Source organism: Ranitomeya imitator, chromosome 5, assembly GCF_032444005.1.
Source record: "Ranitomeya imitator isolate aRanImi1 chromosome 5, aRanImi1.pri, whole genome shotgun sequence".
Classification (NCBI taxonomy): Eukaryota; Metazoa; Chordata; class Amphibia; order Anura; family Dendrobatidae; genus Ranitomeya; species Ranitomeya imitator.
In genome coordinates, this window is record NC_091286.1 from 360,038,506 (window position 1) to 360,057,698 (window position 19,193).

The 19,193-nt window shown below is 38.7% G+C and overlaps 1 protein-coding gene across 1 annotated transcript in view; it reads right to left on the reverse strand.

Annotated features, from left to right (window-relative positions):
- Window positions 1-788: 788 nt before the first annotated feature.
- Window positions 789-19,193, reverse strand: part of LOC138637693 (CD109 antigen-like) — a 34,132-nt gene continuing 15,727 nt past the window's right edge. The window contains exons 15-23 of the mRNA XM_069726555.1: window positions 16,017-16,248; window positions 14,117-14,294; window positions 13,135-13,322; window positions 11,995-12,144; window positions 5,338-5,403; window positions 4,035-4,174; window positions 3,768-3,918; window positions 3,400-3,502; window positions 789-1,692 (exon numbers count right to left, since the gene is read on the reverse strand). Of these exons, the coding sequence (XP_069582656.1) occupies window positions 1,508-1,692; window positions 3,400-3,502; window positions 3,768-3,918; window positions 4,035-4,174; window positions 5,338-5,403; window positions 11,995-12,144; window positions 13,135-13,322; window positions 14,117-14,294; window positions 16,017-16,248 (1,393 nt within the window). The 3' untranslated portion in view covers window positions 789-1,507. The remainder of the gene's footprint in view (window positions 1,693-3,399; window positions 3,503-3,767; window positions 3,919-4,034; window positions 4,175-5,337; window positions 5,404-11,994; window positions 12,145-13,134; window positions 13,323-14,116; window positions 14,295-16,016; window positions 16,249-19,193) is intronic.

A 19,193-nucleotide genomic window follows, 5' to 3' on the forward strand; every position in this document is an offset into this window, starting at 1 on the left:
AGAAGTATGAATAAGGATTTAAGTTAAATACTAAAAAAATGTGTCTGATAAACTATAAAAGATTACAATTAGGCAAAACAATGATCAACTGTCACCTTTATAAGAATATCTCTGTAAAAGGCCCTCTGCTTTTCATATTATACATAGTGTTTATATTATTGAATGATGAAAGGTTTGTACTTGAAGTGAAATATGCAGGAGCCTTCAGAGGAATAATGTTGTTTCATTGACTTCATTGGCAATCATGTGTTCTGATCTATTTCCAGCTAAATGCTAAAGTTTAAGAATTAACTGATTTGTTTGCGCAATGTACAGCCTCTTAAGAAACTCACATAGATGTTAAAGCAATGAGAAAGCCATCAGGAAACATAAATAGGTGTCTGCATGTCAATATACTTGTCTTTATCCCCCAACCCTCTTGGATACTACTGTATAGTGTTTCTCAAACTGTAAACATTTCTATAAAGAGTCATCTTGTAGACTTACATAACCCGACAAAAAAAAAATGTTGTAACATGCACAACACAATCAAATGTAAGAACTAATCTGCAACCAAAGAAGCTTCTTCTACTATAATGTTTTTTGTTAAATAATAACCAAATGTAAAACACTTTGAACAAGATCCTATATGTTCCTTTTATATTATTGCATACTGATAAAGATGTCATTTTCTCCTAAATATAATACATACAAATTTCATATTTCACCTTTACTACTGATTATTGAAAAAGTTTGTAACAATAGATAAGCTTCCGAAATAATTGCTTACGAGGAGCATCTTACTTTTTAAGTATTTAATTGATTTAATTCAATTTCTGATAAGACATTTATTTACAACACATTTACTAGACAAGAAATGTACATCAATATAAATACAAAAAATCTTAAAAAAATATTTTTCCATAATGTGAAGCTAAAATAAAAATTTAAATACCTACTATTACACAGGCACAAAATTATTTTGCAGCGCTGCTAATTATTTGCCAAATAATTATTATTATTACAATATGGAATATTGACACCCTGCATACAATGATGGTAGCAGGTGAAGAATTCAACATTACATGTAGTCTGCCAGTCATTAGAAAATGATAAGAGGGAACCTGTCACCATCAAAGTCTGCAGGCAGCATGTTATAGATTAATGGATGCTGAGTACATTCATACTGTATACAGCTTTGTGAGAAAAGACTCAGAATAACCTGAATTTTACTAATTTGTTCCTCAGGCCTTTTTGGGATTTTTGGTCCAGTGGGTGGTCCTATCAGTGACTGACAGCTATCCCTGTACACTGTATGCACTGCATGCTTCAGTCACTGATAGGACCGACCACTGGACCAAAAATCGCAGGAAGGATGAGGATTAAAAGAATAAAACACAGGTTATACTGAATCTGATCTCACAAAACTATATATCAATCTGCTCAGCTCCTCCTGCTCTATTTCATGGCACTAGCACACAGGGCTGCAATTTCATGGTGACAGATTCCCTTTAAGGCAGGTAGCCATTTACATAAAATAACCTAAAACAATTATGCAGAACCATAAGAGGCTGCTCGTCGGCAGAGTCGCCTGGCTGCTCAGAGGTAACATTAGTGCATTTGACATACACATTGTGCAGTTGGGTCCACAGTAATCACAAGTAGATATTCGTTTCATGATCAAAGAATTATATGTACGGGAAGCAGACATTTCTGTAAAGAAAAAGGGAAATGTTAAACCTTTTGCAAGAAATAAACAGTACAGATAAAAAGTAATGTCCACAATACCAAACATATTTTCAACTATAAATATATACTTTTCTACATAATATACATTTCTCCATAATGTATCCATATATATAATATCCTTGTGCTGAATATATATAGGGACTAATGATAGTAAGCATGCTAATTCACAGGCTGCGCTATTTTTGGTGAGTTTTATGGGTAAGAATAGTGCATGCAATATAAAGACAGCTTTGCTCCTCATCTACAATGTGGAAGAGCACACAGAGCTGAACACAGAGCCAAGACTCATCCACAATTTGCAGAAGAGACCGGCCTGTTCTTAAATATGGCCATCTGAACCCAGGCTCCTAAGCAATTCCTTTACACAACCGGATCCCATTCTATATAGCAGACTGAGCTTTTTATGGGCCAGAAGCAAAAACTATACATAGTCAAAGACTTCTGCAGACCAGGACCTTTAGGACGTTTATCCTTGATGTCTAGCTCGCACAATTCATTCTCAATTAGATTTTTTTAACATGATATTGTAAAAACGCAGTCAAATAGCCATGTATTTATTAGATTTTCCTAAAATACCACAAAAATCACACCAGAAACCTAAGGTGTGAACACTGCTACAGAATCTAAAAAAATTGTCTGTGTAGTCCAGCTATGACCAGTGCTTACTGTAAGTTGAGCGATCAAGAATGGAATGGAATTTAGTAAAGCAAAATAGAAAGTACAAAATACAAAGTGTCGAGCTTAGAGCACTGGTGTACACAGACAGAAAAGGGCTCATGTGCAAGAACAATATATGTATTCATTGCCATCAAATAGCTTATCATAATGCATAATTGAGGTAAAAAAGTATCCGCTTACCTCTTGGGCCCCTGTGCGGCTGCACAGGTTACACCAATGATATGTTTGCCCCTGGCTTAGGCTGAAAGATGACTATGACATTGATTGGCAAAATGCTCTGCACACATATGCTGTGGAGAAGGTTGTCAATCAAAGTGACGGCGAGTGATTACAGCTGCATTGAGCATATAAATGTGTCTCATTTAAAGGTAACCGTTCCCTGCACCGCTCCAGTGAATGGAAGAGAGCAGCTGCAGGGAGAATAAAACTTAATTTTCTCCCTGCAGCTGCTGCTCCTGTAAGACCAACAGACATTATTTAAAAGCTAGTTATCTTTAATTTAACCCTATATCTGACAGGTTAATCATAGAGACTAGTGGATCATTTTGCAGGACTCCAATTCAGTTGGTAGATGAAAGGCCCACAAATCTCTTAACTTCTGGCATTCCCAGCATGGCATTTGCTTTGTCAGACCTTGTGTGACGTCATCTCTGAAGCATGACACACAAATGATGTTGGGCCAACCCTGGCTTATCAAAAAGCCACGTGGAGGAATGCCGGAAGGTAAAAGATTGGCAGGCCTCCTATCTAGTCATCAGGTACCACTGACCTGGACGCTGGTCCTGCAAATCGATCTGATATATTAAAGCTCATCCCATGCCAATGATTTGTTCTCCTATTATATTAGTATGTTTTTATTGTTTCTATGCCTCATATATTTGATAAATGATACATTGTTTTGTGAAGTCATTTAATCCACAGTTGCCATTTTTTAGCTCTACTCAGCTTTTATTTTGTGCAAGAAAAAGCAAATGAGTAATTTGTGTTCCTTACCTGGATTGTAGTAATCATAGACTTTCACAACAGCAGCTTGAGAATTTGCTACCTTTGCAGAACGAACCATTGGAATAGATATACATAGCTCCTCTTTGGTCACCTAATAAATTAAGAGAGAAAATATGAAGACACATTACAAAACCACGATTCAACTGCTAAGTGGGAATACAGTTTGAGACAGGCTCAATAGATGACATATTCTAATGTAATCCGTTGTTTACACTACATTCAATTGCTTCCATATACATAAGCTTATTAGTCAACATAGTGTTTATAGCCAACCAACATGTAATATTACTGACGTCTATGTAATATGAAACTATTCGTAGATCAAACATTCTTTGTAACACAATCTTTTGACTTACAGAATCAAAGTAAAGATAAACGTTTCCTTCTTTTGGCTCAACCAGTTTTAGAGATCCAAGTCTAATAATTCCTCCCGGGCTCAAAGTGAATCCACTCAGGTAGCCAACATCTAACAATGCCATGCCGCTCTCATTCCCCTTACCCTGAAAGCTAAAAACAAAGCCCACAGCATTGGTGAGAGAAAAACATATTAATAAAAGAATAGATCCAAAATTACAAACAACTCTTATAAGAGAACATGGAATATGAACTGTAGTCTTACTTACCGCATACATATATCCACAGAGAGTCTATGAATGTTATTCGTCTCTTCCTTCACTGTCACATCTAATCGGAAAGCTTCAGGCACAGGCACAGTGATTTTTCTTCGCCTTAATGGGAACTTCCGATTATATATTACATTAAGCTATAGAGAAAAAACATATTATGTCTTAGTAATCAAAGTATATTTTGATATAATATGCTGCATTTTCCATTAAATTACAAATCTGTGCATCAATATCAGATTATGAAGATTAGCTGTTCTTGGTGCTGGTAGCAACCAGATGTGATCAATTACGGATCTGCACGACTCGGTCAACTGGATAGTGGCCACGGTCAGTTACTGCACATCTGCCCCTATTGTAACAAATAGGATGAATCTGCAGTACACTACTGCGGTCACGTCGTAGTTGGTGGCGTTGTGCTTTACAACTCTGCAACTGATCACATCCGGCCACTGCTAGTAAAGGAACAGCTGATTTGTGGGAGTATATCAGGTGTCATACCCTTACCGATCTTATATTGATAACCTAACAGAGGCCATTAATCAATATTAAAGTAGCAGACCACCCTCTAACTTTGTATATGCTTTTTCAAATAAAAAAGAATATTGTAGTCTTTTTATGTGGCAAAGGGGTTTTTGTGACACATCTTGCACCAAAGATCCAAGTATGACTGCTATATCTACCCCTAAGTATAGCTATGATCCTGAAAACAGTGAAAAACATGAAGCAGAATTGAAGCTAATTAAGAAAAGACCATAAAATACAGTTTTTGGTATTTTATGCTCTAATAGTATGTTTTCTTTATTATTTTTTAAAATAAACATTTATACATTAAAAAACAAAATGCGTTGCAATGTGTAAAAGTGGATGCCTAAATTATGATGAAAATCGAAAATGTATTGAAAAACTGTTGAAAAACAATTCCCTTTGTTTTCTTTCTGTAAAAATGTCAGTGGAAAACAATAGTAATTTCTAAAGAGTAAAAATAGTAAAACTCTAGAACAACCTATCCACGTTCTTCTTAGCCACTAATCAGACCACTGTTTCAGTTTCTAGTCTGCATTGAAAAAAACTGATTGGTTCCTCTGGGCAACAGCTCAAGTTTATATTGGCAGCTGTCTTATACAGTAGATCTGGTTTGTACAGAAACATTTGAGCTTGACAGATTTAGAAAATGGAACAGCATTAAAATCTCATGAAATAACCAGTTGTCATTGTGTTATTTTAGAAATGATTAATTACCTGTGAAATATACAGAGACATCAAGAATAAGAACAAAAACTCTTAAACACTTGATTTTTACCTGAAGGGTAGCCAATCCTCTTCCAACTGCAGTAGCGTTAACTAGCAAAGGCTGAAAGACCTTAATCTGATAATAAAACAGAAATATAAATCAGATATTACTTGCAGATTAACGTCAATGCAAAATTAATTGTGGGGGTCGTTATACTAAAACCCACCATACACTATAGCTAGTGTTCAGAAAACCGTATCTAATCCGACTTTCCCATTCATAGGAGTACTCACTGGGCCGAGTGCTCCTGTGTTCTCTTTGAGAGAACCGCCACCAACACTTCAGATGGTAGCTTATCACTTAAAGAACAAAAAGATCAGAAGTCTGTATAAGGTGACTGCCAGACACATAGTGGATGGGAGATATGTATCACAGAAGTGAATGTCCTTTGTGATGTAAACGTGGAGTAATGCTCTAGTATACATAGTATTAAGAGGGGTTAATCGGCGATGACAGGGCCAAGTTTAATGTGAGCACCTGAAAAGTTGGGGTGAGATGGCTGATCACCAAATTTCTATACCTGGGTGTTGTTCACATTGTAAACTTGGGCCTATTTGTTTCTGACATGGTTTGTGTGTGAAGGTTTGTAGACCTCGAGGATTGTGTGCCTTTGCTGAAGGACTAGGAAGCGGCACTCTAACTCAAGCGGGCGAACCCACACTATTGTATGAACTTTTTACTTTATATTTCACTTTGTGCCCTACAATGGTTGTATTTGAGTTTTCCTGTGATGCAGTTTATGAGGAGTGAAATAAACCAGATGTACTTTTAAACAGAAACTATTCCTGTGATACCTCATCTCATTCCCTAGAGAGTTGAATTGTTACATTTGGTGTTAGAAGTGAGGGCAGCGTTCCCAGGAAACATATGTGACTGCTACAGAAGTGCTGCAAGTATGAGTGAAGTTGGCTATAAGCCAGTTAGCAACATCAGACAGTATGGAGGACTTTATTAACCCTGCTGTTCTGTTGGTCAAAAATGACCGACTTTGAACTTCAATATTCTTTAAAATATTCAAGATGCGGCTCTGAAACCCGTGGCCGACCGACTCATCCTCATTTAAGTCAATCAACCACAAGTTTCAGAACCGCATCTTGAACACCCCAAAAAATACCAAAGTTCAAAATAGGTCTCCCCAGACCGAACAGAACAGCAGGGTTAAACACCTGGTGCAATCCCAACAGCAGCAGCTGCAGCAGCAACAACAGCTGGCACAACAGGAGACAAATAAGCTGCTTATGCAACAACTCCAGCTGCAGCAGTGACAACAGCAACAGCAGAATGAATTACTCACAGAGGCATGGCACGGCAGCAGCTCCGACTCCAAGGTCAGCTGATGGCTTATTTGTCTGGAAGGTGGTGAGGAGAGCCTTGCAGAAAGTGACCACGGGTGACAACAAAGAGGCCTTTTCAACCATTTTTGAAAGGTCTCCGATAGGGAGAAACTCCACCCCAGAGCTGTGGGCGAAAGTTCTGGCGCCATATTTAGCGGAGTCATTGAGGAATTTAACATAGGGTGGTCTAGTCCGAATGTCCACCTTCTTCGAAAACTCGATGGTGAACGGAGACTTTGTAATGATTATTGGGAGCTGAACAAAGTCTCCAAGTTCAATGCATATCCGTTGCCGTGTGTTGATGAACTGATCGAGAGACTTGGCCCAGCAAGGTATCTAACACCTTGAATCTAACGAAGGAATATTGGCAAATCCCCATGTCCCCAAAAGCCAGGGAGAAAACTGCTTTCTCCATGCCCGATGGATGCTTCCAATACATCCAGATGCCATTCAGACTGTATGGAGCTCTGGCCACCTTCTGGAGGACCATGGATCGGATTCTCGCACCCCATAAGAATTATGCTGTGGTATACCTGGACGATATCATAATTCAAAAAAAGTGCCATGGGGAAAGAGGAGACCAAATATCGTGGATATTTAGTAGGTAGAGGTGAAATTAAACCCCATATCAATAAAGTGGATGCAATCCAGGACTGGCCACAACCACTGTCAAAAAATCAGGGTAGGACATTTCTGGGAATCGTAGACTACTACCAAAGGTGCATTCCAAACTTTGCCACGGTGGACACACCTGTGAATGACCATCCTAAGTGGATAAAATCAGTTATGGCCAAATGGAAATCGGAGATGGAGACGACCTTTCAAAAACTGAAAATGGCTCTGCAAGAAGCCCATCCTGGTAGCCACTGACTATAAGAAAGAATTTGAAATCCAGATGGAAGCCTCAGAGGTCCCATTAGCAGTGGTCCTTTCTCAGGAGTTGGACGGAAAGGAGCATCCTGCTCTCTACTTGAATAGGAAACTGTTGGCATGGGATAAAAATGATTTCATCATAGAAGAGGAATGCATGACCATAAAGGGGGTTGCAGACACATTGCAATACTATATGTTAGGGAAAAAATATAAATTAGTGTCAGACCATGCCTCACTTAGGTGGATGAGGAAGAAAAGGGGGAAAAATGCTTGTGTCACCCCCTGGTTTCTAGCCCTGCAAGGTTTCCGCTTCCATGCGGAACATTAAACCAGGAAGTTATATAACCAAATATAACAGAAAGCATGGAAAGTCTACTTCTAAAGCAGATAGATGAAGCTGCAACCCATAATGAGGTCCTGGTTATGGGGGACTTTAACTACCCGGATATTAACTGGGAAACAGAAACCTGTGAAACCCATAAAGGCAACAGGTTTCTGCTAATAACCAAGAAAAATTATCTTTCACAATTGGTGTAGAATCCAACCAGAGGAGCAGCACTTTTAGACCTAATACTATCTAATAGACCTGACAGAATAACAAATCTGCAGGTGGTTGGGCATTTAGGAAATAGCGACCACAATATTGTGCAGTTTCACCTGTCTTTCACTAGGGGGACTTGTCAGGGAGTCACAAAAACATTGAACTTTAGGAAGGCAAAGTTTGAACAGCTTAGAGATGCCCTTAATCTGGTAGACTGGGACAATATCCTCAGAAATGAGAATACAGATAATAAATGGGAAATGTTTAAGAACATCCTAAATAGGCAGTGTAAGCGGTTTATACCTTGTGGGAATAAAAGGACTAGAAATAGGAAAAACCCAATGTGGCTAAACAAAGAAGTAAGACAGGCAATTAACAGTAAAAAGAAAGCATTTGCACTGCTAAAGCAGGATGGCACCATTGAAGCTCTAAAAAACTATAGGGAGAAAAAAACTTTATCTAAAAAACTAATTAAAGCTGCCAAAAAGGAAACAGAGAAGCACATTGCTAAGGAGAGTAAAACTAATCCCAAACTGTTCTTCAACTATATCAATAGTAAAAGAATAAAAATTGAAAATGTAGGCCCCTTAAAAAATAGTGAGGAAAGAATGGTTGTAGATGACGAGGAAAAAGCTAACATATTAAACACCTTCTTCTCCACGGTATTCACGGTGGAAAATGAAATGCTAGGTGAAATCCCAAGAAACAATGAAAACCCTATATTAAGGGTCACCAATCTAACCCAAGAAGAGGTGCAAAACCGGCTAAATAAGATTAAAATAGATAAATCTCCGGGTCCGGATGGCATACACCCACGAGTACTAAGAGAACTAAGTAATGTAATAGATAAACCATTATTTCTTATTTTTAGTGACTCTATAGCGACAGGGTCTGTTCCGCAGGACTGGCGCATAGCAAATGTGGTGCCAATATTCAAAAAGGGCTCTAAAAGTGAACCTGGAAATTATAGGCCAGTAAGTCTAACCTCTATTGTTGGTAAAATATTTGAAGGGTTTCTGAGGGATGTTATTCTGGATTATCTCAATGAGAATAACTGTTTAACTCCATATCAGCATGGGTTTATGAGAAATCGCTCCTGTCAAACCAATCTAATCAGTTTTTATGAAGAGGTAAGCTATAGGCTGGACCACGGTGAGTCATTGGACGTGGTATATCTCGATTTTTCCAAAGCGTTTGATACCGTGCCGCACAAGAGGTTGGTACACAAAATGAGAATGCTTGGTCTGGGGGAAAATGTGTGTAAATGGGTTAGTAACTGGCTTAGTGATAGAAAGCAGAGGGTGGTTATAAATGGTATAGTCTCTAACTGGGTCGCTGTTACAAGTGGGGTACCGCAGGGGTCAGTATTGGGACCTGTTCTCTTCAACATATTCATTAATGATCTGGTAGAAGGTTTACACAGTAAAATATCGATATTTGCAGATGATACAAAACTATGTAAAGCAGTTAATACAAGAGAAGATAGTATTCTGCTACAGATGGATCTGGATAAGTTGGAAACTTGGGCTGAAAGGTGGCAGATGAGGTTTAACAATGATAAATGTAAGGTTATACACATGGGAAGAGGGAATCAATATCACCATTACACACTGAACGGGAAACCACTGGGTAAATCTGACAGGGAGAAGGACTTGGGGATCCTAGTTAATGATAAACTTACCTGGAGCAGCCAGTGCCAGGCAGCAGCTGCCAAGGCAAACAGGATCATGGGGTGCATTAAAAGAGGTCTGGATACACATGATGAGAGCATTATACTGCCTCTGTACAAATCCCTAGTTAGACCGCACATGGAGTACTGTGTCCAGTTTTGGGCACCGGTGCTCAGGAAGGATATAATGGAACTAGAGAGAGTACAAAGGAGGGCAACAAAATTAATAAAGGGGATGGGAGAACTACAATACCCAGATAGATTAGCGAAATTAGGATTATTTAGTCTAGAAAAAAGACGACTGAGGGGCGATCTAATAACCATGTATAAGTATATAAGGGGACAATACAAATATCTCGCTGAGGATCTGTTTATACCAAGGAAGGTGACGGGCACAAGGGGGCATTCTTTGCGTCTGGAGGAGAGAAGGTTTTTCCACCAACATAGAAGAGGATTCTTTACTGTTAGGGCAGTGAGAATCTGGAATTGCTTGCCTGAGGAGGTGGTGATGGCGAACTCAGTCGAGGGGTTCAAGAGAGGCCTGGATGTCTTCCTGGAGCAGAACAATATTGTATCATACAATTATTAGGTTCTGTAGAAGGACGTAGATCTGGGTATTTATTTATTATGATGGAATATAGGCTGAACTGGATGGACAAATGTCTTTTTTCGGCCTTACTAACTATATTACTATGTTACTATGTTACTATGTTAAATAATAATGCCGAAGCTCTCTTGAGAATCCCATGTCTATTGGTAGAAGGTGCCAAGACTAGAGTCACAGCTTTATGCAGAGTGGGAAGGTATGTAAGGTGGCTGCCGGTCACATAGTGGATGGGAGATATGTATCACAAAGGTGGATGTACTGTGTGATGTCAACCTGGAGTAATGCTCTAGTATACATAGTACTAAAAGGGGTTAATCGGCCATGACAGGACGTGGTTTAATGTGAGCAGCTGAAAAGTTGGCATGGGATCAGCTGGTGGTTCAAATTGTAAAATAGGATCTCACACATGATTTGTGTGGAGGCTTGCAGACCTCCAGGATTGTGTGCCTTTGCTAAAGGACTAGGAAGCTGAACTACAACTCAAGCAGATGAACCCAAGCTATTTCTGGTGGCAGCTTATCGCTTAAAATCAAAAGGATCAGTAATCTGTTTAAGGTGGCTGCGGGACACATAGTGGATAGGAGATATGGATCACAGAAGTAAATGTCCTATGTGATGTAAACCTGGAGTAATGTTCTAGCACACATAGTACTAAGAGGGGTTAATCGACCATGACAGGGCCGGATTCATTGTGAGCAGCTGAAGAGTTGGGGCTGCTCACTATATCTCCACCTCTGGGTGTGGCTCACATTGTAAAATGGGGCCTGTTTGTCTCACACATGGACTGTGTGTGAAGGTGTATAGACCTCCAGGATTGTGTGCCATTGCTAAAGGACTTGAAAGCTCTACTCTAACTCAAGCAGGTGAATTTGCACTATTGTATGGAATTTTTACTTTATGTTTAACTTTGTGCCGGACAAGTGCTTTATTTGAAATTTCTTGTAATGCGGTTTATTAGGAGTGAAAAAAAACAGACAGACTTTTAAATAGAAATGGTTCTTGTGATACCTCATCTCACTCCCAAGTGAGTAGCACTGTTACATTTGAAATTAGACATGCCATATACTTATCTCCTCGGCATTATCTGTTGGGTCCCCCATACAAATTAGACTGACAGCCCGCGGCATCAGTCGATATCATTAACACTGCGTAAAAATGTTTTCTAACTGTACTGAAGAATACAAAGCTCCTTCCCTTGCTATCTATGCTTGTAAGCTGCCCAAACACACAAATACTGTATCACTAGACATTGGTCCATTAAAGTGCCCCTCAGACAATTGTGGACTGGCCGACTGGGATGAATCAGTACTGTAATGACAACGATTTTTATTTTAAAAATCATGTGGCCCAAGTGGGCCTTCCTTGCTCTCTACATCATCTGGCCTTTCACAATTTCTAGGTATCTCTGGGTTAGTAACATATGTGACACCTTTTGTGATCATTGTAATGTTCTGCTGGAATAAAGAGACAAGTGAAATATAAATCTGGTAGAATTTTTAACTTTAATATGGACTTGTCCCAGGCATCACAAGGTTTCTGGCTGGTAATGCTCCAATAGAAAATGCTAGCTAACCACCTATATTTACCATACTATATGTCTGTATATTGTATATAATCAAATTAGTTTATAAAGTATATTTACCTGTTGACTTTGTAAGACTGGAAGATTTTCACTGTTGACGTGAAAAACTTTAGACAAGTATGGGCCAGTAACAACCAATGTAAGAGATGTTTCATGAGTTGGAGCCAAGAGCAAAAACTTTGACAGTGCTTGTAGAGCTATTATTGTATCCTTGTGAGTAAAAAAAACAAAAAAGTGTTTTAATATTAACTCAACAAAAATTGATGCAGTCAGCTTTAATGTATATTTTACAGAAAAGATACACAGTGATGAGTGTCAATGTGGTGAATGAACATCAGCCAAACAGATAAACTGGTGCATGTATGAAAGCATGCTATTGCTGCAGAGACACATTTGTACTCATCATTACCTATCAGCTGAATTGTTTTCAATAATGGTGTTGTCTGCCTTCTATAGTTTTTTGTGTTATAAGAGTCCTAAGAAAATATATGTAAAATAAATCACAGTATGTACTGTTATGTCAACAAATCCCAAAAAAAGGGGGCAGACCCCATCTGAACGGAGTGGTTGTTGAGCATGGGCATTTCTATCCCGTTTATTTTCTCATAGATAGCCAAGCAGTTACAAGGACAATAAATTGAGTGGTGGTGTGTATATTGCATTTCCATTCCAATGGGGTTCTGCAAAGACTTGCTCTGGGGATCAGTGGACATCTAAGCAGTCGTAGCTCCAGTCATCAACAATTTATGAGATATCCTATAAATTGTGTTGAATTATCGACTAGATACAAACTTTTTAGACCATTTAAACAATCATCTAAACTCTGTATGGCAACCTGGCAATATGTGTAAGTTTTCCTGCAGCGATTCCACAGGAAAAAAAAAGAATTACGCAGTTCCCATTAAATCAATGAGCTGCATGAAGTATAGACATGCCAGGTCCTACAGAGTGACATACACTCTGGATAACAAATGAAGATCTTGAATGGGAAACTCTCAACTTTTTACCTAAAATAAACTAATCGGTTATCTGAATATCAAGAGGCTATCTGCACAATGTATTGAACTGCTAGAGTGGCATTCTCTTATTAGCTGCTCTCCACTTGGATTACTTGATGAGACTACTAAATGGGAGACCTTCAGATAGTAATAGGGTATTTCAAGATGGGTTTTCTGAATGGCATTGTTTTCTCTGTTTTACCTGAGTGGATGAATATCCTCCAAAACGATTTCTTTGTTCACTCAGCCATTTCATAACCGGAATACCATCCTCAATTCTTCCCAGCTGGTAGTGGGAAAGCAGGGCATATGCTGCAGTTTCTATGTCTACTGTTCTTGGCTGCCAGTAATAGTTTGACACTTCAGTTGGAGAAGACCAAAACTTGGTTCCTTATTATGAAATAAAATGATGCAAAAATGATATTAATGTATTTATATTTTGTAAATGTATATACTGTATATGTACTTACTGTATGTCATGCTGCTACACTGCGACTAATGACAGGACATGGTTGTTTTGTTACAAATTATCATGACCATAGCTCAATAGTCATCAGAAACCAAACATCCTGGATTTCTGCACAGCCAGATTTACTATCATAGCTTGAGAGTGTATCAAAACGTGATTGAGTAGCCTTATTCTTAATTTGATAAATGTATACAGGTTGTACTAGCTTCTTCTATAACTTTTTTCTGGGTCTATGTTATTTTTTTTACTATGGGTCTAAGAACTAACAGGCAGGTAGTTGCTAACTACCTGCTGGTTCAACATGGCACCGGCTCAGAGCGGTCATAGACTCCTCCTCTTCTCGATTCTGCTGCTTTATGTCAACAGAATAGCTCTTCCTCTCTTGAGCTGTACTGTTGATGGGGCATGATGGCCGGTGTCATGCTGATTGACAGCCAGGTCTCCGCAGTTAGGCAGCGGGGAGCCAACTGTCAAGCAGCATGACATTGGCATTAACACCCCATCAACAGAGAGGACCAGAAGAAAAGCAGCTGCTGTCAATGTGAAGTCATCGGAAGCTGCAGAGTTGCTGAAAGGAGTGGTTAGAATCTACCTGCCTGTTCGTTCTTGGACCCTTAGTAAAAAAAATAATAATCCATGATAATCCCTTTAACTAATACTGACGTTCTGAGATTTTCCTTAAAGCATGGAATTGGAGGAATAATTATATACTAACCTGTGGTGCCTGACTCTGCCCTTGAATTGAGCAGAGTAAGAGCATCATGTGCCTTGGAGCTATTGGCCAATGACATAGCATATGCTACTATTGAAAGAGTATAATTGCTAACAATTCCTTCATCAAATTTCTTTTCAAGATATTGCACAGCTTTCTGAACTCTGGATGCGTAGAGATTCTAAAATTAAAAAGAAAATATTAATTTTGAATGCAGAATGTGCTATTTTACAGAACATTATGAAGCATTCAGCTCACATTCTTTTTTATAAATTGCATTAATTTGGTTTAATTGACATGCATTTTCAAACATTTGGTAATCCAAAGAGTCATTCGCTAGCTCCTTTGTTATCAATTTTCAGCTGTTCTTTGTTTTAGGTCTCAACTTCCTTAACACGGTAATTTACATACTATAACAGTAGTTTACATAGTTTACATATCATGAATTACAATATTCAAACTGGCCATTGGGGATTTTTAGATTTACTTAAGGGCAAATTCATCAAAACTTTTATGCCAAAAAACTGAGAGAAAAAACCACCAAAAAAATATATACTCTAGAACCCTTTGAAGCTCAAAAAACCAGAAAGCCCCCTTATATGGACAAAAAAATAGGCTATTACATCAATCTCCAATCATACAAGTACAAACGGCAATAATAAAGTGCAAAGTGCCAAAATGATAAAGGGCATAGGACCGATAATTATAGCAGAGTTATCGTCACAAAAAGCCCCGTACTGACTCAGACTTAACCCTTAATAATAAAGGGTACAGAAACAATTAGTCACAGCAGCATGGTAATTCAATGATTAGCACAGTAAGATCAAAGATACTCATCTGTGAGCTGCGGCACGAGATCCCGAAATCCGGGTAACGCCGTAGGAGATGATGATAAGGAGATGACAAAAGCAGTACTCGATCAAAATCTTATCCCCAAAACAATGCCCAATGCTATTGTGTTTTAATGATTAGAGTTTTTTAGTAGTATATATTAATAAAGGTTATTTTTTATGAATCCTGTTTTTCTTTGGTTTTTTATGCCAAAAAACTGCCATGAAATGCTTTGAAAAGTTGAACAATTTCTGGGCAATGCAGAGAGATATTTGGTGATTGTAGCAGCTCTGCCAAAATGAGGGATATCGGCAGGAGTCAGGCTGGGATGGGCTATGACTATGCCATCCAGTCAAATTAATAAAAATTGACAGAGTTTTTGTTACTCCAGAAATGCTACTCCAGTCTCAGACTGGAGTAACATTTCTGGCAAGGTGTACAGTAGCACGTCATAGAGAATTTGTGGCAAATTCATGAATTGATGCGCGCGTCTTAATGAATGTTACATATCGTACTACAGCAAGCACTTTATTAAGACTGATGTTAGAAATGCCAGTCTTAGTGAATCAGACCCACAGTTTCTGTCCCTTCAGGAAGGGTTTTCAGCAAGGCTTATCTTCAGAGGCAGGATTACAATGAGAGGACACATCTTTACACACAGCTGGTAAAACAGGATCTACCAATCACAATATGTGATGTCACAGCTGACCTTGACCATTAGACCCCCGAATACAAACAATGGGGCCGGGGTCTGTCAGTGTGCTGTTTCCTGAAACATCAGGAAGTTAGTGTCTAAAAAGGTCCCAGTGGCCAGTGTGAAAAATTCTATATTTTTAGTTTTAATACATATTGTGATTTGTAGAAAATAAAACATTGCCAAAAGTTTAAAAAAAATAAAAAACAAGTCATTTTATCATTATAGTTTTCCTTTAAAAACAAGATAACGCATGGGTTATGCAAGTTTTATAGATTTCAATTGAAGTTGCAAAAAGCCTCATTCACATTTCTATAAGTACAATTCAAGTTACAATGAATTTTTTTAATAAACTCCTACACGCGGTATCATATTTACCCTGTAGTACTGATCTTCTAGCAGTGCAGTTAGTATATAGGCAGTGAGGGTGATGGGACCATTCTGTCCTCCCTGAATTTCCACATGGATAACATGTCCCGGCTCAGAGAATATTCCAGTGTTTGGGTCTTGGTACTGCACCATCCATTCAATTGTTTTATTTAAGATGGTTGGATCTATGTATAGAAATGTGCGGGCTTGGAGAAGGCATCTGAAAACAAATGCTGACAACCTGAAGGACAAATAGAATTTTTGTACTTTAAGAGCTGAATTATTTTTATACATTACAAAATTTTCATTAAATGTACATTTTTGAGTTTCCATTTGTAGAGTAGAAGGGCAAGAGTTAACTCCCATATTCCAGACTTCTGCTAGAATTTTTAATTGGACATTATGCGCACAGGTGGCAAAGTGGTTAGTACAGATATCAGGGCAACTCCATCATACCCAAATACTCTCCTGCATAGAAACAAGAGAGGTTTCAGGCATGGCACAGTTGCCTTCATAAAAGAACTACAGTATCTGACCTTCTGGCAGGATCCAAAAACACAAGCAATATTTTAGGTATCCTTTACCAATATAAACAGAGAAAAGTAAATAATATGGTAGAAACAAAATGGCTATTTGTATTCCATTTGGATCTTTTCTTATAACAAGACATGCATTGCTCTAATCTACCATAAATAATATCATACTGTTATACAGTACTAAAATAGGAGAAAACCATGGAGTTTGTTTAAAAATCGTACAAAATTCCTTTAATAACACATACAAAAAAATATATATACACTGAAATAACAGACAGACAATAAAAAATAATGTGTAGATACCTAAAATATACAGCGAGCCACATATCCATATAGTACCATACCAAGGAGAAGGGAAGGAGGGAGGTAAAGATGTCTCCTCACCACATGTGGCTGCGCTGACCGAACGTCCCCTTGAGAAAAGCAGGGCTAAGAAGCGGCGAAACGCGCGTCGGGGACGTTCTGTCAGCGCAGCCATATGTGGTGAGGAGACATCTTTACCTCCCTCCTTCTCCCCTCACCTTTTATCTCCCTACCTCTGTGGTTGATAATATGGTTTACTACATTGACAGGCCCTAAACGGGAGGGGCTATGTTTACTGCAATAGAGCACTGACCACTTTATCAGAGGGGGTGATCTTTGATTTGCTTTTGGAGTTATAAGGTGGGTGGTGTCTCTCACCTGTTACCGCATATTATTTGTTATGGTACTATATGGATATGTGGCTCGCTGTATATTTTAGGTATCTACACATTATTTTTCATTGTCTGTCTGTTATTTCAGTGTATATATATTATTTTTTCGTATGTGTTATTAAAGGAATTTTGTACGATTTTTAAACAAACTCCATGGTTTTCTCCTATTTTTGTATTGTGATATATGGAGGTAAACATAGTGACCAAGCAATTGGTAAGGGTCACACTATGAATTTGGATTTAGTGTTACTGTTATACAGTACTGTACGTCACTCCTTCAGCGGAGGGGTGCCTGAGTAGGAATTCAGTCCTGTAAATATATACAGCGAAATATTCAGCAATCAGGGTTTAGGCAGTAGAACTATGACAGTTTAGTTAAGCAATCCAGTTGCAATATGTATTTGAGGTTTTGGGATAAACTTTCATCAGAATGCACCGAATTGACATGGCTGTGGCATTTCAGTATGTGCGCAAAAGGAACAAAGGGCTCGTTCATTCAAAAAGGACTCTGACTCTCTTGTTTTGATAGCACCTCTGCACATACAACTATGGTCATGTTTCCCTTTCATGCTGAACTACCACAGCCACATCAATCCATAGCATTCTTATCAAGGTCCAGAATGGATTGCTTAAATAAAACTGTCATAATTCTACTGCTCAGACCCTGAGTGATGAGCTTTTCTCCGTATAATATCAGACTGTCATCATTTAGCCCAGTCTTATGACATTATGACGGGCATGGCACCAGGAGATGGAACAGGATCCTTGATGCAAACAACTGGCTAAGACGATGGTGCAGACAACAAGGATTTGGATTCCTGGACCACGGTGTGAATTACTGGTATGATGGACTCCTCGCCAGAGACGGACTACACCTCAACAAACCTGGGAAACACACATTCGCCAGAAGACTCGCTACACTCATCAGGAGGGCGTTAAACTAGAAGAAGAGGGGACGGGAAGAAAAACATTAGACTCGAACAAAGACGACCCAGGAAAACATACTCAGAAGGGAGGTAAGAACATTTCTAAAACAATCCACAGTGAGGAGATTGGAACAAAACAAAATCCTCTAAACTGCATGCTCGCAAACGCCAGAAGCCTGACAAACAAGATGGAAGAACTAGAAGCAGAAATATCTACAGGTAACTTTGACATAGTGGGAATAACCGAGACATGGTTAGATGAAAGCTATGACTGGGCAGTTAACTTACAGGGTTACAGTCTGTTTAGAAAGGATCGTAAAAATCGGAGAGGAGGAGGGGTTTGTCTCTATGTAAAGTCTTGTCTAAAGTCCACTTTAAGGGAGGATATTAGCGAAGGGAATGAGGATGTCGAGTCCATATGGGTTGAAATTCATGGAGGGAAAAATGGTAACAAAATTCTCATTGGGGTCTGTTACAAACCCCCAAATATAACAGAAAGCATGGAAAGTCTACTTCTAAAGCAGATAGATGAAGCTGCAACCCATAATGAGGTCCTGGTTATGGGGGACTTTAACTACCCGGATATTAACTGGGAAACAGAAACCTGTGAAACCCATAAAGGCAACAGGTTTCTGCTAATAACCAAGAAAAATTATCTTTCACAATTGGTGCAGAATCCAACCAGAGGAGCAGCACTTTTAGACCTAATACTATCTAATAGACCTGACAGAATAACAAATCTGCAGGTGGTTGGGCATCTAGGAAATAGCGACCACAATATTGTGCAGTTTCACCTGTCTTTCACTAGGGGGACTTGTCAGGGAGTCACAAAAACACTGAACTTTAGGAAGGCAAAGTTTGAACAGCTTAGAGATGCCCTTAATCTGGTAGACTGGGACAATATCCTCAGAAATGAGAATACAGATAATAAATGGGAAATGTTTAAGAACATCCTAAATAGGCAGTGTAAGCGGTTTATACCTTGTGGGAATAAAAGGACTAGAAATAGGAAAAACCCAATGTGGCTAA